The sequence below is a fragment of the Mustela erminea genome, chromosome X, assembly GCF_009829155.1.
Source record: "Mustela erminea isolate mMusErm1 chromosome X, mMusErm1.Pri, whole genome shotgun sequence".
In the NCBI taxonomy this organism is placed as follows: domain Eukaryota; kingdom Metazoa; phylum Chordata; class Mammalia; order Carnivora; family Mustelidae; genus Mustela; species Mustela erminea.
The window spans coordinates 103540920-103565871 of record NC_045635.1 but is presented as its reverse complement, the minus strand read 5'-3'; the positions used below and the strand labels follow the sequence as shown (position 1 = coordinate 103565871).

General features: G+C 43.3%; 1 protein-coding gene across 7 annotated transcripts in view; it reads left to right on the top strand.

The window, feature by feature from the left end:
- The window catches only part of TENM1 (teneurin transmembrane protein 1), a 794330-nt gene that overhangs the window by 741086 nt on the left and 28292 nt on the right, over positions 1–24952 (top strand). For all 7 annotated transcript variants that reach the window (XM_032329990.1, XM_032329993.1, XM_032329991.1 and 4 more), the window contains 4 exons: positions 6750–7116; positions 9215–9725; positions 21935–22107; positions 23010–23245. In XM_032329990.1, coding sequence (XP_032185881.1) covers positions 6750–7116; positions 9215–9725; positions 21935–22107; positions 23010–23245 — 1287 coding nt within the window. The remainder of the gene's footprint in view (positions 1–6749; positions 7117–9214; positions 9726–21934; positions 22108–23009; positions 23246–24952) is intronic.

The window sequence follows — 24952 nt, the reverse complement described above, 5'->3', positions numbered from 1 at the left end:
GAGAAGGGGCTTTTGGGAATCAACTGGTTTCTGCAGCACAAACTTTGGGGAAAGAAGTTATGAGCACTTGGTGGCAATTGTATAGTAACAGTCAGGATATATGTTTCTGAGGCTCTTCCACAAAAGTCCATTTCTTGAAATAGATGGAATGCAACAGAAATAGTCGAGTACTCTGTGTTGATAGCAACCCCTTGTAGGTACCAGAAAATAAAGGAAAGGAAGTCAGCAAAAGACTATAAACTCTGTGAAGGCAGGACCCAGTCTGTCTCGGTTAGACTGGCTCCCTAGTGCCTAGCATAATGCCTGAAATAGATATTTATTAGTAAAAGAAAGGAAAATAATTAAAGTAGCATGCTCTGCCCTTGGAATTATACCAAGAAGCCTGTTACACAAAGCTGGGGACTCCAAGGAATAAGCTAAAATATTAGCTGTGAAATTGGCTGACATGTATGTGAAGTAATATACCCCTATATAAGCCAAATTTTTTGGAAGACACATAGCTTAGAAGGATTCTTAAGAAATGAAATCAATGAGCAGGGGGGAAATGGCTGGTGACATAGAAGCAAGGGAAACTTTGAAAGACCATGACTCCTGTATGAGTGAACTCCAAAGTTCATGAGATCACCAAGAGGGAGGATATTGCAATAGACAGGAACTCACCAGAAGAAATTCAGACATGTTCTGTGATAAAAAAATAAATAGCAGGCCTTTATAGAGCTCTTCCTGTGTACCAGGTGCTATGCTAAGTGCTTTATATAGATTTTTTTCAATTCCTGTAATAAAAGCTTGAGAGAAAATATTATTACTGTACCCAGTTTCCAGATGAGGAAGCTGAGGCTCAGACAGGTTAACTGATTTGCTCCAACGTTTAGCTATGTCTGGAGACATTTTTGTTGTCACAGTTTAGGGGGAGGTGCCACTGACATCTTGATGCACAGGAGACCCTCCACAAAAAAGAATGATCTGATCTCAAATGACAATTGTGCCTCAGGGGAGAAATTTAAACCCTGCCCCTGGCAAACATTTAAACATCCTTTATCACCACTATATACCTTACTTCGACTTTATGCCCTAGTAACCCCGACCCACGTTATTTCCCCCACTCCCATATGGTTCCATGCTCCTGTTTTCATTCCGTCTTTTCCCTCTGCTGAAATCACTTCCTCCCTTTGCTTCATTCATCTCAGTACCTTAGCTTCATCCTTCAAGATGAAGCTGACGTTTCTCTTCTAGGAGTTATTGTCCCAAACTCCCTCTCCTCTGTTCCCATGTCACTCTGGGCATACGTCTGGCATGGCACCTAACCACATTATATTTAAATGAGCTGTTTCGGGATCTGCCTCTCCCCACCCCCCCGCCTTGACTGTGCACTAATCAAGGGCAGGCAGGGACCTGTTTTCTTTTCCCTTGATAATAGTGCCTGGCACAGAGTAGGCACCCACAATGCATTGAACCGAAAGATGGCAAGTAACAGAGACAAAGACAAATCACTCAACTTCTAATCAGCTTTGATGTTCTCCGCCAAAGAGAACAACCCTTAGATGAATTCAAATGAGGAAAGGGGAAGCCAGAATTGGTGAGGAGAGTGTGAAGAAGTGTGTCCACTCTACTAGCTGAAGAATCGGATGGCATAGAGGCTAAGAGCACATATCCAGAAATGGTTATATCAGTTGTTTCTTTCTCAAGCGATTGCTCTAAGCATATAAAGTAATAATCCATGCAAAGAGCCTGACACACAGGAAGCACTCAATAAACAGTAGTTACTTTTATTAAAGGCTCAGATGAGTGGCCCTGGAATTGTATAGGTGTTATTGATTAGGATCCATTCAAAGGAAGGGGAGGCACCTATTTATACTTTAAAAGTAAGTCAATTTAAAGAAAATATTACATCAATAACAATGCTGGTGTTATGGGCAGGGCAAAATTCATAAAGACACGTCGACAACTGAAGTCTGGTAAACAGAACTGAAAGGGCACTGTGCTGAATGGTACATGGACTAGATCCCTTCTAGCGCGAAAGGTCTTTGACTTTGAAACCATTATTAATGTTAATCCTGTTTACCATCCCCTACTCTGTCCAGGCACTGCACTGAGCACCTAGGATCACTATGTCATTTAATCCACGCAGTAACTCTACCAGAGAGACTGTTGCTAGCCGCTTTTCCTCGTGGCAGATGAGGAAACCAGACACTCATAGAGGTCACCTCAGTTGCCTACAGTGGCACACAGTACAGGAAGGAACTAGCATTCGAACTGCTAGAAAGAGCCTAAGTATAGAAATTATGGTCTGTGTCGACAGTGGGGGATTAAGTTTATGACTGAGTTAAGTTTATGACTGAGGAATTTTCTAGTTCAGTCTAACTGAGGGCTCATACGTAAATACTGCATTTACACATGGATTTTCCCCTATAGGACTCTGCTGCTTTATGTACTGTTAGCTTTGGTCACAATTAGCTGGATCTTTAAACCACCCACAGGAATGGCTGACCTGAGAGTTAAGTCCCTTTAAGGCACATTTTCAATTAGCAGAGGAAGACATAGTGCTGTCAAGGCTTGACATCCAGACCAAGAGCTCCTTTCCGCTCAGGGTTATTTCTCAGGGCGCATGGCTGGGAGATGGTCACATTCCCCCAGCCGGCGGCTACACCAGTGACCTTTAATGCCAGTTTAGCATAAATATATTTTGACATTTCAAACAAATTAATGTATTTTTACAAGGTGGGGCAACCACCACAAATTAGGCCAAATGGTTTGCCTGTAGGCCAGGTCACCAGGCAGAGATTCCAGAACTTGCCTGCTGTTCCATCTCTTTCTGCTCCCACCCCCAAAGGAAATGTTTCTTTGTCCCCAGAAATCATGTGGACAAGTGCCAGCAACCCTCAGGGATTAACCAGAGCTTTACCTTAGTAACTCAAAATTCTAGGGTCTCTACAACTAACAGATGCTAATTCTCACTGCCAGAATCAGCTCAACGATTCCGTTCCATATATTACGTTGTGTGTTATGGAAATACCTCGGTAGTAAATATAGTGTTTCTATTGTGTGGCTATAAAGCACCAGTTCCTTGAAAAATTATCTGGAAATGGGAGCACTTAACACGAGAAGGATATAAAAGGAACTGACAACCTAAGGGAGGTGAAAATGTCCAGGTTCTGAAAAGGCAGACCTTGGATTACTAAGTAGCCACACATCTTTCATTTGAGCAGATTTCATAGACAAGCTGCCCAGCCAAATCAAATGGGAATTAAAGGGATTCTGTGTAGCTAGTACAGAAAGTATTTCAGAAGCACAAAGGCCACTTTAGTCACAGGAAACTGCCAGAGGGTGACTTATTTGATGGAAAAGAAAACAAACAGACACAATAGCTGGTGTATTTTTGAGGCAATATTAAATCTAATAAACATGACACCAATAGTATTGACTTAAATCAGGTGGGGTGAGTTGAAGAATTTAACAGCTTATCTTCCAACTACCAGCCTTTATCTCAGAGGCAGCCCTGACAGCAGAGAACAGAGTCCAAAACATGTCCTTCTCTGACTCCTGCCAGGTGTGTGCCGTCCCCGGCCTCTGCCCTGGCCTCAGCTCTCAGAATGGAGATAATTAGAACGTCATTTCTGCCAGCTTTGTTTTTTCTGGGTCACTGACTTCAGACTTGATCGAAATAGGAGTGCTGTACTGAAATAAATTCATTTCCTCTTCCTCAGCCAGCCCCAGGTTATTTCCTGGGGGACTGTGCTCCACAGGAGCCGCGCACGCAGACAGCTGCTGTACGGGAGCGACAGTGTGTATGGAGGGCCAGAGCAAGGGCTCCTGGTGGAGGAGGCGACACCCTCCACAGCAGTGGCTCTCCTTCTCCCTCTCCCTCTCGGTGACAGGGCGCTGACAGGCACAGGCCTCAGACAGACGTGCTGAGGAACACATCACAGCAAACTGCTCCGGGAGCTGTTAAAGCTGGTGTTTAGTGTTTATCCAATGGCCTCGGTCTGAAAGGCTCTGTAGAACATGCATAACACAACTCAGCTTTATACTCCATTAGTATTCAAATTCCTAGCTGCCCAGAGGCATATGGTGCTGACCAGGGAAGGCCAGTCTATATGGAGGTCGACGGCATGCAGAGACATGGGGTTAGACACTCAGAAACAGGAACAGAAAGCACCAAGTGGTAGGGAGGGGAAGGCCAAAGACAACCTTTGTCTTCATTACAACATCACCAGTTGCCCTCCATTAAGACGCAAAATGAAAGGGAAGGCCTGTCTCACAGTGGCCTTTGTGCACTTCATTACTAAGAGTAAGGCCTCTTCCAGCCAGGGATGGAGTGGGCCTCCCAGTGTAGTGGGAGTCCGGATCTTGTTTTCAGACTTACAGATTCAGTGAAAAAAACTGAAAGTTTCCTTGGGCTTTCACTCAAGGCAAGAAAAGTAGCCAAATTCTTGTTTCTATTTTGGCCAGGAATGGGCCAGCTTTGTCTGTCTTTGTCCAACCTAAGGGAAGAGCTGTAAAGTATAGAAGAGTGAGTGAGTGGGGGGGCAGAGAGTGCGTGGAACACAGTTCCCTGAGAAGTGCCCAGTGATAAAATAGCTATTGAGATGTCAAGGCAGGTACTGGACTGACCACTACATCCAGAAAAGAACTAGAGTGAAGTTGTGTCTGGTTGGCATGTGTATCCCAAGCGCCTAGCACAATGTTGGACCCAAGATACAACACACACTCACACACAGCAGTCCTTTTGATTCTGACTGCCCTTAACATGCCTTAAATCCATCTTCTTCTCTCCATGCCCACTGCTACCATCCTAATTAAGGCACTCTCATACCGCACCTGGCCCACTGCACAAGCCTCCTAACTGCAGGCCTGCCTCTTCTCCTGCCTCCTTTACTAGTATCTTCTCAATAGCAGCCAGTGTGTTTCCTCTAGAACCCAGATATGTCACCCTCCTACTTAAAGCCCTTTAGTGGTCTCTCTCACCCATCAGCACAAAGCTGCACATTGCCTGGTGTATTAATGGGCTAGGACTTCTCTAACAAAATACTCTGACTCTTGGTTTCAACTCAGGTTGTAATCTTGGGGTCGTGGGATCCGGCCCTACACTGGGCTCCCTGCTCAGCATGGTCTGCTTGAGATTCTCTCTCCCTCTCCCTCTTCCCCTCCCACTCCTGCTCGCTCGCTCTCGCTCTCTCTCTCTCCCCCTGAAATAAATAAATCCTTTTTAAAAATACCATAGACTGGATGGCTTTAACGAGACAAATTTATTTTCTCACAGTTCTGGAGGCTATAAGCTCAAGATCAAGGTGTTGGCAGCTTTGGTTTCTCCCGAGGCCTCTTTCCTTGGCTTGCAGATGGCCGTCCTCTTACTGTGCCCTCACGTGGGCTTTTTCTCTATGCATACACACCCCTGGTGTCTCTTTGGTGTCTCTTCCTTTTCCTCTAAGGACACCAGTCTTGCTATATTAGAGCCCCACCCTCATGATTTCTTTTCATTTTATTTATCTCTTTAAAGGTTCTGTTGCCAAATAGCGGGTTGCATGAATTTAGGAGGAACATAATTCAACCCATAATACCTAGCCACTGACAACCTCCTTATTTTCATTGCCTACTGCTCCCATACATTCAGCATTTATTATGCTTACTGAATTGTTTGTAGTAACCTCAGTGGGCCACACCATCTCCAAACTCTGGACATTTGCCTATGCTGTTCCCTCTCCCTATGATTGCTTTCAATACTGCTCCTACACCCCCCACTCCCATTTTCACCCCATTTCTCTCCTACTGGTCATTTCAGGTAGTATCTTTGAGAATATCCTGCCTCATGGTTTCTAATATTGGTGAAGTGCTCTTATACCCTCTTCACTGCTTCCTTCTCATAACATGGAGAATAATTGTTTAATGGCCCTTCCAAGGGCTCCACTAGACCATGAGTCATTTGAAGGCAGAGGCTGTGTAACGGCTTTCTTTCGAATCCCCATAGCCTAGCACAAGTCTTTGCCCAAAGAAGGTACTCAGCAAATATTCAATGAAAGAACAAATTCACCTGTTAGCAAGAAAAGAGAGATGCAGAGTGAGGCAGGTCAAGCTAGGTGGCCATGCATTGTGACTTAGGATTCCACACCACCAGCTGATAAACAGTGCCTGAGTATTCCACAAGACGGATGCTAGGTCTGTGCTAATGGAAGGTTCTGTCCCAAAAGGTTGCTGTTACAGTAAAATCATCAAGTTACTCTGGCACTGTATTTTCCAGAAGCCTCTATAACTTTGCTTTTCCATGTATCTACAGGACAGTGAAAGAGATCTGTATGTCATAGAGATGCAGAAGCCCTAGAACATTGGTCCTTAAACTTGAGTGTGCATCAAAACATGTTGGAAAGCTTATTAAAACACAGATGACTAGGTCCCACCCTCAGGGTTTCTGATTTAATAGGTCTAGGTTGAGGTCTGAGAATTTGCATTTCTAACAAGTTGCCCAGTGATGCTGTTGCTGGTAGTCTGGAGATCACACTCTGAAACAAACACTGCTCTAGGAGATCCTTCTGGAATTATTGAAAACTAATTTTCTTTATATTGGAAATGGTATAAATGATAAATATGTCTCTCAGAACATTTGATCAACCATCCTGCCCCAACTTTGCCAGACAACATTGACATTGCTGAAATTCGTGAGACAGAGGAACCAATAAGCTGATTTTTCTTTCAAGGTAAAACTGCCCCTGGAAAGATATTGTAACCTAATGGTGTGTGTTCTGCTCTTTTTGCAGGTGCGATTAGAGTGGCCAACAGACCTTGCAGTCAATCCTATGGACAATTCATTGTATGTCTTGGATAACAACATTGTGCTGCAAATTTCTGAAAACAGGCGTGTACGGATCATTGCAGGGCGCCCCATTCACTGCCAGGTGCCAGGCATCGATCATTTCTTGGTCAGCAAGGTGGCAATTCACTCCACTCTGGAGTCAGCCAGGGCCATCAGCGTCTCCCACAGCGGGCTGCTCTTCATAGCTGAAACAGACGAGAGGAAAGTAAACCGCATTCAGCAAGTCACCACCAACGGAGAGATCTCCATCATAGCTGGTGCCCCTACTGACTGTGACTGCAAAATTGATCCCAACTGTGACTGTTTTTCAGGTATGACCTTTTTAGCAATTCACCAGCTCCCTCTCTCTGTTTCCAAAAGAAAAACGCACAACAGAAAGGCCAAAAGGAAAACTAAAGTGTTATTTGTGAACATTAGTGTGAGTGAGTGGAGAAAGTGATGGGTTGGGGCCACATAGCCTAGTATCTGGTCATTGCTCTGCAACCAACTAACCAAGTGACTCTGGGAAAGATACAAGACCTCCTCATGACTCGCTTACCTCATCTGTTAGAGATGTCACTTCTCTCAGTGATATAACCTTGCTGTACTGAGGGTAAGCTACTATAACAAAGGTTTAATACTCAAGTTAAAATCACTATATAAATATAACATCATGACATGATTTGTACTTTGGATAAAAGGAAACACAGTAAAACCTGCATTTACTGATTTAGCTAAGGAAAAAATTACTTCCCCTAAGTGACTGGTTTCCAAGTGAACAGTGCTTGCTATTTGAAACCCAAAGTGGGTAGCTCAGTCTGATAAGCGTTCAACTCTCGATCTCAGCTCAGGTCTTGATATCAGGGTGTTGAGTTCAAGCCCTACATTAGGCTCCATGCTGGGTGTGAAGCCTACTTTTAAAAAAAATTCTGAACCCCAAAGAGACTAGAGCAGACTGCTTTGAAGATACATGGGCAAAATAAAATCCCACAGTGGAGGGTTTTCAGGACATTAGTCTACTACTTGGGCTGTTTAAAAAATGCCCAGGGAGGCCTGGGTGGCTCAGTCGGTTAAGAGTCTGCCTTCGGCTCAGGTCATGATCCCAAAGTCCTAGGATTGAGTCCCGCATCCGACTCCTTGCTCAGCAGGAAGCCTGCTTCTCCCTCTGCCTGCCACTCCCCCGCTTGTGCTCTTTCTAACTCTAACAAATAAGTAAGTAAAATCTTTAAATTTAAAAATAAATAAGTAAAAATCAATTAAGAATGTCCAAAATTTTCTTCCTAGACAACGGTGCCCATTACTTCCAACTGAAATATATATACATATATATAGTATATAGTATATTATATTATAATGTATTATATATATATATAAAAGTATATTATATATAAATATATATGTTTGTGTGTATATGTGTGTATGTATGTGTGTATATGTGTATATGTGTGTATATGTGTATATGTGTGTATATGTGTGTGTATATGTGTGTGTGTATGTATATGTGTGTGTATATATATATATATATATATATATATATATACACCTTTTCCCCAAAACACGAAGTAGATATTCCAGATAACAAACACTCCTCTAAAATGTCAATAGATACATTTATTGCCGGGATGTGGAAATCCCTCCATGCTACCTGCAGTCCTATTAAACTGCTCATCTGGGCCCAAAAGATTCTCTTAACCTTTGCCTTTTCTTGGGCTAGAGGAATCAAGAATGAGCAACTTGGTCGATACGACTTTTGATCAATATTTCCAATGTTTTCCTGGACAATTAGTTTTATACTTCTTTCGCTAATTTATATCTTTCATCCAAGGCAAATCTAATGTTTATTCCAGTTATCAAATTTGATGTTCTGAATCATTGTTGCACTTACAGACTTAGTGTACTTTGACAGTGTGACAATGGGAATTAGCCAAAGAAAGTTCCTGTGAGCATAGTAGAATTGGAAAGTCCTGAGGTGGGTAGGTCCACAAGCACTGACAGGCATGAATCTCATGGATTTCCAGCCACATTCTGTGCAGCTTCCATTATTTCCTGTTTTTGTATCTTGTGATATAATAGGATTGAAGATTTCACAAAACTGATAATTTCATCTCACTGTTCATCTTCACTGGTACTGACTCAGGAATTATGAATAAGTTTCAGATTTGTCAAGGGAGGGGAATGCAGAGAATAATGATTCACTGATTGTTCCCTTTTAAATGATTCTTTTCTTTTAGAGATCGTACTTTTAAGTCATCTTCATACCCAACGCGAGGCTTGAACATGCAACCCAAGATCAAGAGTCACATGCTCCGCTAACTGAGAGAGCCAGGCACTCCTAAAATGACTCTAGATGTACAATGATTTCTGTATATGGTTATGTTCTTACAAATGCTTGCGATGACAATCATTAAAATTGTGGTCTTTCTCTCACAGGTGATGGTGGCTATGCCAAAGATGCAAAGATGAAAGCCCCCTCCTCTTTGGCAGTGTCGCCTGATGGTACCCTATACGTCGCAGACCTTGGGAATGTTCGAATTCGTACCATTAGCAGGAACCAAGCCCACCTGAATGACATGAACCTTTATGAGATCGCTTCACCTGCCGACCAAGAGCTCTACCAGTTCACTGTCAATGGAACCCACCTGCACACCCTGAACTTGATAACAAGGGACTATGTATATAATTTCACCTACAATGCCGAAGGTGACTTAGGTGCAGTTACCAGCAGCAATGGCAACTCTGTGCACATTCGCCGTGATGCAGGCGGGATGCCCCTTTGGCTTGTGGTGCCTGGCGGGCAGGTGTACTGGCTGACCATAAGCAGCAATGGAGTCCTGAAAAGAGTGTCTGCCCAAGGCTATAATCTGGCCTTGATGACCTATCCAGGAAACACAGGGCTTTTGGCTACCAAAAGTAATGAAAATGGATGGACAACTGTTTACGAGTAAGTTTCTCATTCTCAACATAGGCTTTATTAAGCTTTTATTTGAAATTATATTATAGTGGGAAAATGCCTTAGTAATTGCTGGGTGTTACATGCTATTTTCTCCTAAGAACCACAATAAAAAAACAAAAGTCAAGGAGAAAATTTTACCTAACTCCTAGGGTTCAAACCCATTTCTCCAGAGCCGTTTTGCAGAACATAATAATGAAAACAGAGACTGAATGAAGAATCAGGTGTGGCACTGCAGGAGACAGGAATGAGGTAGAAGCCTAAGTACTCAAGAAATTTACAGCATAGCTGGGAAAACAAGGTAAATTTTCATTTAAATAACAAAACTAAGAAAATAGTTCTAAAGCAACAAAGAAGCAGTGTGGCTTAACTAGTATTTATTGATCCCTGTGGGGCTTAATGAATGAATAAATGAATGTGTGCCCAGCCCAGCCCAGCCCAACTCAGTATAAGTTGCTGTGAGAGGTAATAGAATTTAAAATATAAGAAGTGGACGCTGGCAAGGGAGTGTAAATGGGAGAGGCTGCGTGCCATTGGCTGCTTCGGTGAGATGTGGAGCAATGCTCCTGCACAGGCTTGGGTTTCCTCGATTTCCCTGCCCAAGTCAAAGAATCTGCCACAGACTGGCATTCGCAGACTGGGTCTGTAATGACTTTGTTTAACTGGGAATTAACACAAGGTGTGTCTGACAGCAAGCTACTAGAAAGTGTCATGACACGGAAGGAGACCATTGTCCTTGCTTTTCCAAGCATGGACGACCTTACTTTCAGGTCAACTCATTTAGAATGCTGGTCTGCCACCACTTGACAAGCATCTTTTCTACAAAAGGGAATTGCTGAATTTTTCACCAATGTACTGAGTGAAGATAATCTATGGAATCTGAACCCAGAGTCTAAAGTGGCATCAAAGTTGAAAAGTGTGACGAGTAGAAATGTTAAGTATGAGGGGTTCCTGGTGTGAGTATTCTGTAAGGGTGCAGAGAATATGAAGTGGATATGTCCAATCCCGTGAAAGCCTCCTGAGGAAAGGGACAAAACAATCGGCCTTCACATTTTGGATCATTTCCCAAAGAAATGCCACTTGTACAATAAAGCTGGACAGCTATTTTAGTTTCACTTAGAAATATGTATTCAGTTGTTTCTGTTGCAAGTCTTACTCTTTTGTTTGAAAACTTACATCTTAATAAGAGTAATAAAAGCCACTGTTCACTGAAGCTTTACTATGTGACAAGTAGCAGCCTGAGTGATTTACATACATTTTTTATTAGATCCCCAAAATAACAACATGGGATAGTTGCTCCTGGTATGGCATTTTATGGATGAGGAAGCAGAGGCACAGAATGCTTCACTTGTCCTGATTCACACAGATGTCTAGGTTGTAAACTCCCAACAGTCTGACTCAAGAGCTCCAATTTTTAAATATACCACCGTGAAGAAAGATAGTTTCTAATGAGAGTATCTTTCAAAAATTCATGCAAGATCACACCACAGATGAAATTAGACAACTATTTCAAAAGCTAATGGTTAACTTCAGTCAAGTTACAAGAAATGGCTGAAATATGAACTAGTTTTCAAAATAGCCAGTTCAACCATTCATTCACTTAGTCATCAATTCATTACACTGTACACTTTACAAATATTCCATTTATTTGTCAACTATACTTCAATAAAGCTAGAGGAGAAAAAAGCAAAACTAACTAGTCCATTTACTTATTTAACAAATATTTACTGAGCACATACTTTGTGCCAGGCAGTACAGCTGTGAATGAAACAGATAAAAATTCTTACCGTCAAGCCACCTGGCCAGCTCAGTCTGTAGAGCTTGAGACTCTTGACCTTGGGGTCATCGGTTCAAGTCCCACATTGGGTGGGGAGCCTACTTAAAATTTAAAAAAAAATTTTTTTTTTAAATCTCTACCTTCATACAGCTTACATTATACTGGAGGGAGACAAGTAAAATGTACAGAATTTCAGATGGTGCTAAGTTCTGTGGAAAATAAAGCAGGGTAAAGGAGATCAATAGTGTGAGGCAGAAGAGTTTTTCTTTTGGGTACATGGTCAGGGAAGTCCTCATTAAGAAGGTGGCATTTGGGACACCTGGGTTGCTCAGCGGGCTAAAGCCTCTGCCTTCTGCTCAGGTCATGATTCCAGGGTCCTGGGATGGAGCCCCACCTCGGGCTCTCTGCTCAACAGGGAGCCTGCTTCCTCCTTTCTCTACCTACCTCTCTGCCTACATGTGATCTCTGTCTGTGAAATAAATAAATAAATCTTTTTTTAAAAAAAGAAGGTGACCTTTGAGTAAATACCTGTAGGAGGTGAGGGAGTAAACCATATGGATATCTATGAGGAGGGAAGAGAAAGAACATTCCAGGCAGAGTGAACAGCAAGTACAAAGGCCCTGCAGCAGGAGCCAACCTGATGTGCTGAAGGAATACTAAGGCAGCCACTATGACTGGAATGGAGTAAGAATAGTGGGGAGATAAAATCAGCGAAGTGACCAGGGCTACTTCATGGAGGACTTTGTGGTCCTCCATAAAGATTTTGACTTTTACGCTGAAGTAAGATGTAGAACCACTGGAGAATTTTAAGTAAAGGAGTGACAGAATCCGACTTACATTCCATCTGTATTGAAGACATCCGACTGTATGGTGGAAACAGGGGAGCCCAGTGGTGGAGAGGGGAGAGGTTTGCAATACTCCAGGCAGAAGATGGTGACTTAGACCAGGGAGTAGGGGCAGTGATAAGTGGTAAAATTTTAAGTATATCTTGGCAGTCGATCTATCAGGACTTAACCAATAGTTTGGATGTGGAGAGAAGAGAAGGAGGGCTAGAGATAACTCCAAATGCTTTCACCTGAGCAACTAGATGACAGACTTTCTATTTATCCTCACAAGGAAGACTGCACAAGGAGTGCATTTACAAATACCATAGGCTCTCATTCATACGTGGAACCTAAGAAACAAAACAAATGAGCAAGGAAAATAAGAGAGACAAACCAAGAAGCAGAGTCTTAACTCTAGAGAACATATTGATCATTCCCAGAGGCAAGGTGGGAGAGGGGATGGGTGACACAGTGGATAGGGATTGAAGACTATACTTACTATGATGAGATCAGGAGTTCAGTTCTGGATATAATCAGTCTAGTTAGACTTCCAACGGAATACCAGCAAGAGACCAAGAAGGACAGTCCATGAAGTAGGAAGAAAAGCAGGAGAGTAGGGTGTTCTGGGAACCAAGTACAACAGGAAGTATTGATCAGCTGTGTCAGATATTCCAGATAAGTGAAGTAAGACAAGGACTGAAAATTGACCATTCAATCTAGCACTGTGGACATTATTGTCTACCATGAGAAGAGCAGGTGCTATGGCTCCATGGGGGACAAAAGCCTGAGCAGAGATGGTTTAAAGAGAATGGATATACACATGTTCATGGCAGTATTGCTCATAATAGCCAAGAAATTTGAAGAACCAATGTTCATTGGGACATGAATAGGCAAACAAAATGGGGTACTTCCATACCATGGAATATTATTCATCAATAAAAAGGAATGAAGTTCTGACACATGCTATAACATGGATGAACCCCAGATACATTATGCTAAAGGAAAGAAGCTAGTCACAAAGGACAAGTATTGTATAGTTTATTTATTATTATTTTATATATAAATTTCATTTATTTTAAATGTTCACAAAAGGCAAATTCATAAAGTCGGAGAGTAGGCGGGTGGTTGCCTGGGACTGAAAGGGAATAGAGATTGGCCGCTAATGAGGAAGGAGTTTATTTGGGGGATGTTGGAATGTTCTAGAAGTAGTAGTGATGACTGCACACATGGTGAATGCACTAAAGCCACTGAATTGTATACTTCGAAATGGTGACTTTTATGGTATGTGAATTATATCTCAATAATAACAATAAAGGGCACCTGTGTGGCTCAGTCAATTAAGCAACTGCCTTTGGCTCAGGCCATGATTCCGGGGTCCTGAGATTGAGCCCCCCCATTGGCCTCCCTGCTAAGCGGGGAGCCTGCTTCTCCCTCTCCCTGCCGCTCCCCCTGCTTGCGCTCTTTCTCTGTCTCTCTCTCTCTCTCTGTCAAATAAATAAATAAAATCTTTTTTTAAAAAAAATAACCTTTAGAAAATAATAATACTATAAAAGAAAGTGACCAAGAGGAGAGAAAGTGGATACAGTGAGTAAGTAATTCTTAAGAGTGCAACCACTGTGTAAAACAGTATGGAGGTCCCTCCAAAAATTAAAAATTGAACTACCCTATGATCCAGGAATCACACTATTGAGTATTTACACAAAGAATACAAAAACACTAATTCAAAGGGATATAGCAGCATTGTTTACAACAGCCAAGATATGAAAACAGCCCAAGTATCAAGTATCTATCAGTGGATGAATGGATGATAAAGATACACACACACACACACATATACATGCAATGGAATGTTATTCAGCCATAAAAAGAATGAAATCTTGCCATTTGCAATCGCATGTATGAAGCTAGAGAGTATAACGCTAAGCTAAATAAGTCAATTAGAGAAAGACAAATACCATAGGCTCTCATTCATATGTGGAACTTAAGAAACAGAACAAATGAGCAAGGAAAATAAGAGAGACAAACCAAGAAGCAGACTCTTAACTCTAAAGAACACATTGATCATTCCCAGAGGTGAGGTGGGAGAGGGGATGATTGACACAGTGGATAGGGATTGAAGACTATACTTATGATGATGAAAAATAAAATAAAATTATTAAAAATTTTTTAAAAAGTTCTTCAACTGTATTGGGAGAAGCTTAAAATGAAACACCAGGTTAGTTAACCAAACTTTGGGTCAAAACTATTGGCCTCATTTATGGACCTGTGGTAATTTTTTTATTTTTTTGGTAATTTTTTTTTAATTTGATTTCAAAGCTAAATGATTACATTGACATGATTGTAATAAATTATGTGATGAGTGTAAGAAGAAGAGAACTCATCTGAGGAAGTTTGCTATAAAGAGGAGCAGAGAAAATGGACCTGGGGCAGGGGGAATGCGGTAAACAGAAGGAGCGGTTTTAATGACAGAAATAACAGTATATTTGCATACCGATGAAAATGATCCAATAGAGCCAGCGTAAAGAGACGTTAGACATTATTTTACAAACGAGGAAACTGAGGCCTAGATAGAGATAGAACTTCCCTGTTCACATTGCTAGCTGGCTGGGTCTCGAGTCAGGTCTTCGAGCGTCTAATTCGGTGTTCTTTCCACTACTACCCCCATTGCCTTCCAGAAAAAAGAGGAGGATATGGGATTGCAAGAGTGACCGTGGGAAGTCTGGGAAGCGAGATTTTCCCGTCCGGTAGCAGGAAAGGGGATAGAAAGGGAGAGTAAACAGTCATTTTTTCCTTCTCCCTCGTTAACTCCAGCCAGGACGATGCTGAAACCCTCCTGACCAAAAAAGCGTCTGTAGAGAGAAAGTCCCTTTTCCTCCTGAAGCACTCCCTTCTGGTGCTGAGCAGGAGTCCCCAGAAAGACACTGCCCCTGTCCCTTCTGACCTGCACAGAAAAGAATGAGCCATTTCCCAACCTACATAATGTAACTAATCCTGCTTATGGCCTTCTCTGTACAAAATCGGACATCTTTCCCTTTTATCCCCCAACGTGTTAGCCAGTTCTGACCCCTCCTTCAAGTTTCCCTTTGTCCTTTCGAGGCTGAGGAACACAAAACTGGACCTACTATTCTCGTCCGAGTCAGAGCCCTGCAGTTCTCTGAGGTGCGGAGGCTGCCGCCTTCTGTGGCCAAAGGGGACAAACTGTTCGCCAAGGTGGAAATAGAAATTCTGTTCTGAGTTGAGAGACAGAGAAACAGAAACAGAAGCAAAATTTGACAGGATGGAGGATGGCCACGTACAGGTAGCTAAGCCAGTAATCCATCCAGCTTTGATTATCTGTGGCAATGGAGAGGAGAAATGACATAGATGACCCTGAACAGTGGATCATCCAAATGGGATTTTAAAATGTTTCTTGTGCAGTGGTAGTATGTGGGCTTGTGTTGTGTAATGTGATGTTGTTTAAATAGTTCACTGATTTTCATAATTCCGTTGGACTTGGACTGGGATCAACATTGCACACCCCAAGTATTAGTACGTGATGCTTGACTGCTCCTCAGCATCCTGACCACAGAGAAATGGTTAACAGAAAGGTGATTGTCAAGGCAGGAATACGGACCAAATGAGGCCAGTGTTTTGGCCCAAGGAGGCTGGCAGGTTCGTAACTGCTATGACCTTACAGCAGTGGGGGCCCAAGAGAGGGGCCCAGCAGCTCACAGAGTAGGCAGGCCTTCTTTGCCCAAAAGTCTCGAAGAGTAGTTAGGATGCCCTTGCTTGTTTCCTAAGTATTTCCCTGGCAAAGGCTTCTGCTCTACAAAACTGGAAAGGTTCCAGGCTGAGGCCAAAGCATCAGTGTCGTCACTGCTGCTGGTCCAGGCTGAGTGGACGGTTCTGCAGGCCCTTGCCCTTTGGACTCCTTGCCTGAAGAGAAGGAGATTTCGCGTTTATGTAATTTCTCGATCCCAGGTCTTCTGTATTCTCTTTCTGGACTTTGTTAGCCCATACCCCACTCCCCGAAAAAAGCCATTGACTGACAAGTTAGAAAGCCTTCATAATAGGCTGAGCGCCTCCTGGGCTATTTTATAAATGCTCCGTTGCATGGAAGATGGCTAATGACGGATTCTTCCTCCTCCCTGGTAAGATTAGAAGAAGAGGTAGGGTCAAGGTAAACAAGCCATGCCTCTGGGTGAGATATTTACCTGGGCATAGGACACGATTCCCGTGTAAGAACTGGTTATATAATCCATCCAAACATATCAATATGTTTCCAGTGTTCTCTAGAATCTCAGAGTAGAGAGGGAGCTAAGGAACCATGCGGTCCAGCCCCCCGCCTCCAGGCAGGCAAAGGATTTCAGTTAAGCAAGAACAGAGAATTGTCAACTGTTCCTTCGGGTCTCCAGAGACAGAGACTCTCGACACCTCTGCTCAATCGCCTCTCCATGTGTGTGCTTTATGCCCTTGACAAGGATCAAGAATGGACAGACAGAACTTCCATGGGCCATGCTGGGGACAACTGCAATCGACACAGGGAGTGAACAGAAGCAAGAGAGGCTACTGGCCCAAAAAGCTTCCTGGGGCTGGTAGGGAAGATGAGCTGCAGCACACAGGACATGTACGGAAGCTGAGCCTACCCTCCCAACGCCACCATCGCTGGCTCTGTCTCCTCTCTAAGCACATGGGATGTCAGATCCACCCATCTCTTCCATTTCCACAGAAATCATCTTATTTCCCTCATGCAACAAGTAGGCGTAGTGAGAATCTCCTCTGTAGCAGATACCGAGAATACAGGCATGAATGAGACCTGGGGGTCCGGCCGTCCCTCTATGGGTATGAGTTTACAGCCTAGTAAGGAAGACAAGTCCCAATGATTGGCAATCACAATACATTGAATAAAGGCAAGAAGCCCCCATCTTCTTACACAAATGAAGGCTGCAGCCTTCCTGCAGGTCCCGCTTGTCCACATAACCCTTTCCAAGATTTGCTGCCCCCAAGGCACTGCTTTCATCGTACTGTTCTCTCCTTGCAAAGTCTTCTGTGCCTCTGCATTCTCCACTGCCTCCCTGCTTTCCTCCAGAGCCCAGTACCCCAGGTTCCCTCTGCTCTGGTTGCAACATGCCTCTCGACTTTATCACGTGCTACCCTGCTAGAGGAACCTTGTGCCCCAGCAACCCAGGTCTTCTCCTGGACATCCCATCCACCGGCATGCTTTTCTTCATGCCACCACCTGTCTTTGTCTCTCTACCCCCATCTTCACCTATCCAGGGACTGAGCTCTACCTACCTTCCAGAATTCAAATACCCCCTTTTCTCTTCCTTCTTTTCTGCTCGGCACAGTCGAAAATGACTTCTGTCTCTTCTGAGCTTTGACAGCTTGTTTATGGAAGAACATGGCAATATTCTGGCATTAGAGTGATTTGCGTGAATGTCTTATCTGCCCCACTAGACTTTGCATTTCATTCAGCACTACATCTCCAGTACCTAGCACGAGACTGGTATTTATTGAGTAAAGGACAAGTGGAGACAGGACGGCATGATGGACTTGCAGCCAAATCAAAGGAAGCCAAAGGAAGTGATTGGTGAGGAAGGGGAATCCAGTATTTCCTACAGAATGTTAATTAGGTTGATCAGGTTTCTGTCATGAGAAGGTAAAGAGGGTCTGTTTCCCTTTAAAAAGTAAGTAATGAATTTTCCTTCTATAATCATTAATATTTTCTTAAGAGCAAAGGTGGGGGGCTTCTAGTTTTTACTCTGCATGGTTTAGCCCTGGCTTAAATTATTCTCAAGAAAAAGGGTGGACTATCCCTTATGAGAAAATATCAGACCACATGTATTGTAAATAATGTGCAAATATCCCCCTACCCCCAACTAAACTATATGCTCCTCAAGGACAAGAATGAATTCTGAACTTCCTGTATAAATGTTTTCTTTGCTCCAATGGGGCATATCTGCATGCACACAAACACACACATACACAAATGCACACAGCCTTTGAGGTGCTGAGAAAAACAATAGTTATACTCAATACTTCATTGATCAGTGCCCTGTGAGACCCTCATAGTGGAATTCTATAAAATCAGGACAGGAAGGGACAATATGAGGGCAAATCTCCTCACACCAGACCCACTTCTAATGACTATGAAGGTGAGACTCATTGTCTGACCACACAATTCACCAGCCAGAATTTGCAGGCCTGGTTACGAGATTGCTACTCCAAGCCTTGGAAAGGAGGGGCTTGCTACCATGTTGTGGCCTGAGGGGATCAGCTGCAGCATATTGGCTTGTACTCTGCACCAAAGGATGCAGGCACCAAAGGGAAACACACAGCATAAGAGGTTTTGATTAAACTTGTATCTTTGACATTCAGTCTGGAAACATGCATTCCCCTGTGATGGAGAGAAAAAAATTCAAGCAAGCCATAAGAAATCAAAGACTCCCTTTATTTCTTCGCCACTTTTGAGCAATCTTTCCAAAGTTGTGGGAATTAGCAATGATGAATATTTCTGCCTGTCACTCTTCCTTTGGAAATGACACCACAAAAGAGAGGCGGGCCTATATGTTTAGACCTAGGGCCATACAAAGGACAGAGACAGCACACTGAAGATACCACCAAATGTGATCACTATGACTGACTGGCAGAATTGGGGTCTGCGTGTGTATTCGGTAAAGGGCTTTAAGGATATTTTGGGGGGGTTCCCTTCATTTTTATTGAGATATAATTGACACATTACACTGTAGAAGTTTAAGGTGTACAGCCTAATTACTTATGTATAAGACTGAGAAATGATGACCAAAACAAGCTTAGTTAATATCTATCATCTCACAGATACAAAAATATAGAGAGAGAAATGGTTTATTCCCTCTGATGAGAATTTTAGGGTCTACTCTCTTACCAAGTCTCCTGTGTATGGTAGTACATCAGTGTTAGCTATAGTCATCATGTCACACATTACCTCTCCAGTACCTATTTCTCTTATAACTGGAACTTTGTGTCTTTTGACTACCTTCATTCAACTCCCCCAGCCACCCCCGACCCCACCTCTGGTAACCACCAATCTGATCTTTTCTGAGTTCGGTGTGTGTGTGTGGCGGGGGGGGTTGTCTTAGATCCTTCAAGTGAGATCATACACTATTTGTCATCGTGTGACATATTTCCCTTAGCGTTATGCCCTCCAGGTAGAGTGCCTTGCTTATGATAGAGTTAAAGTCAAATACACACTTTCAAAAAAGGATGTAGGTCCAGCCACAGAAAGGAAATCAGTACTATAACTTTCCAATACCCAGCAACTGGGCTGACCCCCAAAACCGTTGCCTCCCTCATCAGAAAGGATCATGCAGCTACCTCCCAACTAGATCTATCCAGGTAATTAGTCTTATCCAGGACTATAAATCTTTCCTTTCCAAATGTACTCCAGTCAATTTGGGAAGTGGGGATGGGAACAGAATATGTAGGAACATGGCTGTGCTCTTGGGAATCAGCTTTTAAATGTATAATTGCAGACAAACTGCACCAGCGACTGAGCTTAAAAGGTGTTTGAAGGAGGGGGCTGGTTAGGAAACCAGATTTATCCACAGGCCACTGCTAAGTTTCATTTGAATTTTTGGCCCTGGTACCTCTGCTCATAGATGGCTCAAAAGGCATCTGATCTTGACATCTTGCCCTGAGGAGTGGACACAACCACTGCCTTCACCTTTAGATGAAATCTTGCATTAAAACAAGAGGCTATGTGCCTGAAAAAGAAAGAAACTGCCCCCAAGCTGGAAAGCCCATTGGGAACTTGCATGCCTAGCATCTTAGGTGAGATTTCCTGAGGAATGAGGACGAGTGACCTTGCCAAGTTTTGAGGACACTCCTTAGAAATGAGGAAAGGTAATCCAATGGGGCCGAGTTGCTGTCGATGGATGTGAAACGGAGAGGAACTGCCAGCCGAGTCTAGGCTGTTGGGACCCCAATCTCCCTGATGAGGAAGGCAGCTTCCTTCTATCTGCTGCCTAAAAACACCTCCCTACAGGGAAAAGCAACTTGGTATCTTGGGGAAATTAAAGGTAGACACTGTTTTCCTCTCCTGGAAGGAAGACCAGGCAGACAAGGTTGAGGTTGTGCTGGGCATTCCAGCCCTTCCACGGCCCTTTCTCATCAGGGCTCTGCATTTTGCAGCCAGAGCCCCAGAACAGACCATGGACAAAGGGAATGAGCAGGGGCCTGGGTTCTGCCATTAACCGCAGGCACAAACAGCACCCTTCAGCTTTTCCTTGATAATAAGGCCTGGGCTGCATAGCAGCAACACGCCAACACCCATTTTGAAGAATACCCCCTTAAACAAAGGATGCCTCCAATTAAATAATTGGGCTTGGCATATCTGTGATATCAACTGACCTATTTGATTGTTTTCATTTGCATATGTGACTGTAGCCCCAAGTTCAGTTCTATCAGATAAAATAAGGTCTAGCCCCTTTGCTGACGCCTACTAAACACTGGTCTGGGTTTTAAAATTTGAGCAACTACCCAGGCTGAGTTCTTTAAAACCTAGTGAACTAACACTAAATCACTATGCCATTTTGCGTAATTGTCAGAGGAGGAAATAGTAGAGCCAGTCTTCGCCTTTGTGTCCAGGCTGTATTCTGCTCACTTTGGGTAAAAAGAATATAATTGTTTAACATTTTAAAAGCAAATAAAAGTGCTTAAATATTTTGTAATTTGCAACTTGAAAAGAAAACAGTAATGGGTTTCCAAGTGCATGTCTTTACTTTTAATGAAGTGTTTATTTTTCATGGTTCTATTGACAATAAAAGAACAGCTCCACATCAAAAGCCTTCAGGGAAGCAGTTTCCATTTGGAGGACAGTGAGATTGCCAATCATTCTGATTTTTTTTTATAAAGTAAACTCGCTAGACTATATTTCCGGATATAGGTTATTGCCTATTATCCCAGGTAATTATTTTTTTTTTGTCTCTTACTCATATAGGCAAATTACAACACATTATGTACTATATTATAGAAAGATTTTTTTAGAAAAAATTAACTGACACTGAGATCAGGGGGCTCCAGAATGTTTTAATGAACATGTTTCCATTATCTTCTGTGCTTGTTCATTTTGTTGGAAGAATGATTCATTCATTTCAAATTTGGCAACTTAAACAGCAGCAAATATAATTTTCCTATCACAATGCAAAATCAGTTTATTGCCCTTCCAGACGTTGGGGGCCGGTTGTGCCTCCTGTTCCTTTGCCAACAGCACCCTCTGCTGGTATTTATTATCCATCACATCTAGTGGGATCGACCCAAATCGCAAACGGAGGCCTCCTTGCAACATTACACACAGCAGGACATGATTCATAAATCAGTTTTCCACCCTGGTGATTCATTACTAGATATATTTTTTCTGTAAAACAGCACAGCTCAAGGAAGTCATCAAGAATTCAGAAGCTGCAAGAAATACCTTCGTTTGATTAATCATCTCTCTGACCTTTTTCTTCTTATTGAACAAGGTTAATAATACTTGTTATCACTCAAAGTTAAACTGTATTAGCTGCCAAGTGATTTTTATTTGCAAAGGCCTGTTATCACTGCCAAGAGGCTTCAAAGTTGGGATTGGTTACATTCCTCAGGTATGACCCCGAGGGACATCTGACCAATGCAACGTTTCCCACCGGAGAGGTCAGCAGCTTCCACAGTGACCTGGAGAAGCTGACGAAAGTGGAACTAGATACTTCCAACCGTGAAAATGTCCTCATGTCAACCAACTTGACAGCAACTAGTACCATATATATTTTAAAACAAGGTAAGGATACTTCCCACTTCACCTGACTGTAGAGGTACCGTTCTTAATTTCTACCATCAAACCTCTGCCCACCGTTAATAAATAGAACTCACTTCCGGCTGAGAAGATGGCTTCTTCTCCTTGTTTTCCAGCTATGGGGGCTGAAACCCAAATAAAATCACACCGTTCACAAAGTTCACGTAGCAACATTGGACCACATCTCTATGGGAGCGGTGAGGTTCAAGCCCTGCCCAATCTGCTCTCCCTTCAAGTCATTTCCCAGCACCCAGCTGTTTGTAAAGCTCTTTTAGGCTCTGATTGGGTTATATTAAAGAAATGAAGTCTGTGCCCCATCTGAGATTAGCATTCTAAATCAATGCTGATGTGGGTGAATAACAAGGATGAATTGGGACTCTTGTTAGGTTGTGGGGCCAGACGCAGAACTGCCCAGAGTTCAGGTTCACGCTAACATGATGAGTAGCAACCTTTGTCCGTGTAACCCTTTTGCAGGGTGTGGCAAGGGTGTGCAACAACCAAGTGCAATGCCAAGCTGAACTTCAGCCTCTTCTCCTTCTAGCTCCCAGCATATCAAACTGAGGAGGCCAACCCACCAGGTCAGAGAAGGATTTCGTGAGGGAGTTCTTTAAAAATGAAAAAGACAAGCCAGAAACAGCCTCCAGTATTAGACAGGAATCTTTTATCCAAGAAAAAAGATAGCCCAGCTAGGCGAATAACAAGACCCAAACGGATAGAGAGTGCATGTGGCTGTGAGAGTGGTGGTCTAGCCCAGAAGGCATTTGGGTCCACAGCAACCCACCTGCTCATCCTTCCCCACACTTGCCTCCGGAACCTAAACTTGGCTCTCCTCTGCTTCCTGCACTTCCCTTTTTTCCCCTTGTCCTGCTTTGCTCCTCTGCCTACAGAAAACACCCAGAGTACCTATCGGGTGAGCCCGGACGGCTCCCTACGTGTGACCTTTGCCAGCGGGATGGAGATCAGCCTCAGCTCAGAGCCCCACATCTTGGCCGGGGCGGTCAACCCCACCCTGGGCAAATGCAACATCTCCCTGCCCGGAGAACACAATGCGAACCTCATCGAGTGGCGGCAGCGCAAGGAACAAAACAAAGGCAACATTTCAGCTTTTGAAAGGAGACTGAGGGTAAGGCTTGACCGGATGCGAGATACAGAACTTCTGTTTTATGTTTGAAAACCACAAAGCTGAGCGCCTGGGTGGCTCAGTGGTTTAAAGTCTCTGCCTTCAGCTCAGGTCATGATCCCAGGGTCCTGGGATCGAGTCCCGCATCGGGCTCTCTGCTCGGCAGGGAGCCTGCTTCCCTTTCTCTCTCTCTGCCTACTTGTGATCTCTCTCTGTCAAATAAATAAATAAAATCTTAAAAAAAAGAAAGAAAGAAAAAAGAAAACCACAAAGCTGCCCTAATCCAAAGTCCCATTGCGACAAAGCTTTTCTAGGTGACTGACTAGCTTATATGATATACTAATTCAAGAGAGGGTGCTAATGGCTGATAATGGTTCAGTATCCTTAAATGAACATTCTAATAGGAGCTTTCTTTGTCATTAGCCAGCTAAAGTGCTCTAATAGTAGCAATTTCAGGCACCAAGAAAGTCTGGGTGGAGAAATGTGTTGAGTCAGGAGGCCCTCCAGAATCCCTCACAGCATGCCTGGGAGATGTTGTCGGGTTCACTACCTTGACCCAGCTCCCTGCTTTGGGAGTAGTTTAGACTTTGTGCGGAAAGACCAGGCAGGCACACATGCAAGGATGCAAGACGTAAGGCAACATTTGGACAAAGGCAAATTAAAAAGGAAAAGTCAGTGAATGAATGATATCATTCCCGTGAATACATCACTAAAGGCCAGAAGGGTAAATGGCCAGTACTGAGAGTGGACTAGTGGTGCTCTGAGAGCTGCCCAGAGGAAATTAAAGGTTTTGGGGGAGAGGGGGTTCAAGTCCTCACCAAGCACAACTCACTGCAGTTAGCCAGAGATCTCTGTCAAACCTGTCTTTCTGCAGCACACAAAGCCTACAATCACCACAGCACTGTGTCTACCTGTCCCTTATTAAGCATTAACCAATGTTCAGATGATATGACCAACTTCCCAAATATAGTAACATTCAATATCAGCCCCAGAGCAACTGCCAGCTCGAGGGAAACAATCACTCACAATTGAGGCCAGGCCGGCTTTAAGCACCTGTGTCAAGCTGGGAGACCTGGGATGCTTGTATTTTCTTCACGCACGGTACAAACTCGCTCACAGTGAAAATGTGGTAACCTTCAGGCTGTGGAAACACAATGAGAGACAACCACCCAGTCCCGGCACGAAACAGTCCAACGAGTCCAAAGGCATGATATGGACAAAATAATGCATGACAGTACTCTTTTTCAATCTTTTCTGTTGGTGACACATAGACACAAACTTCAGTGGCCTTCATAATGCCACGAAAAGTTGTCTACATGTGCAAGTCAATTTGCATGTTTTGATTCTATCGGCAATCTCTATCAGAACACAGATGGGCCCACGGATGGGCCACTGGATTGAGAAGGAAAACCAGTGCACATAGTCACACACCTGTCTGCGTGGGAGGCAGTGAGGGTTTCTGTCAGAATTCTAGAAATGGGATCTCCTCGATAGAGCCCTAAATGGGGAAGTTAGTTGACCTGGCTTAAGAAATGCGTTTATTGGGGCACCTAGGTGGCTCAGTCTGTTAAGCATCTGACTCTTGAACTCGGCTCAAGTCTCAGTCTCAGGGTTGTGAGTTCAAGCCCTGTATTAGGCTCCATACTGCTTGTGGAGCCTACTTAATTCAAAAGAAGGAAAAGACATTTATTTTCTTTATTTTCTTCACCT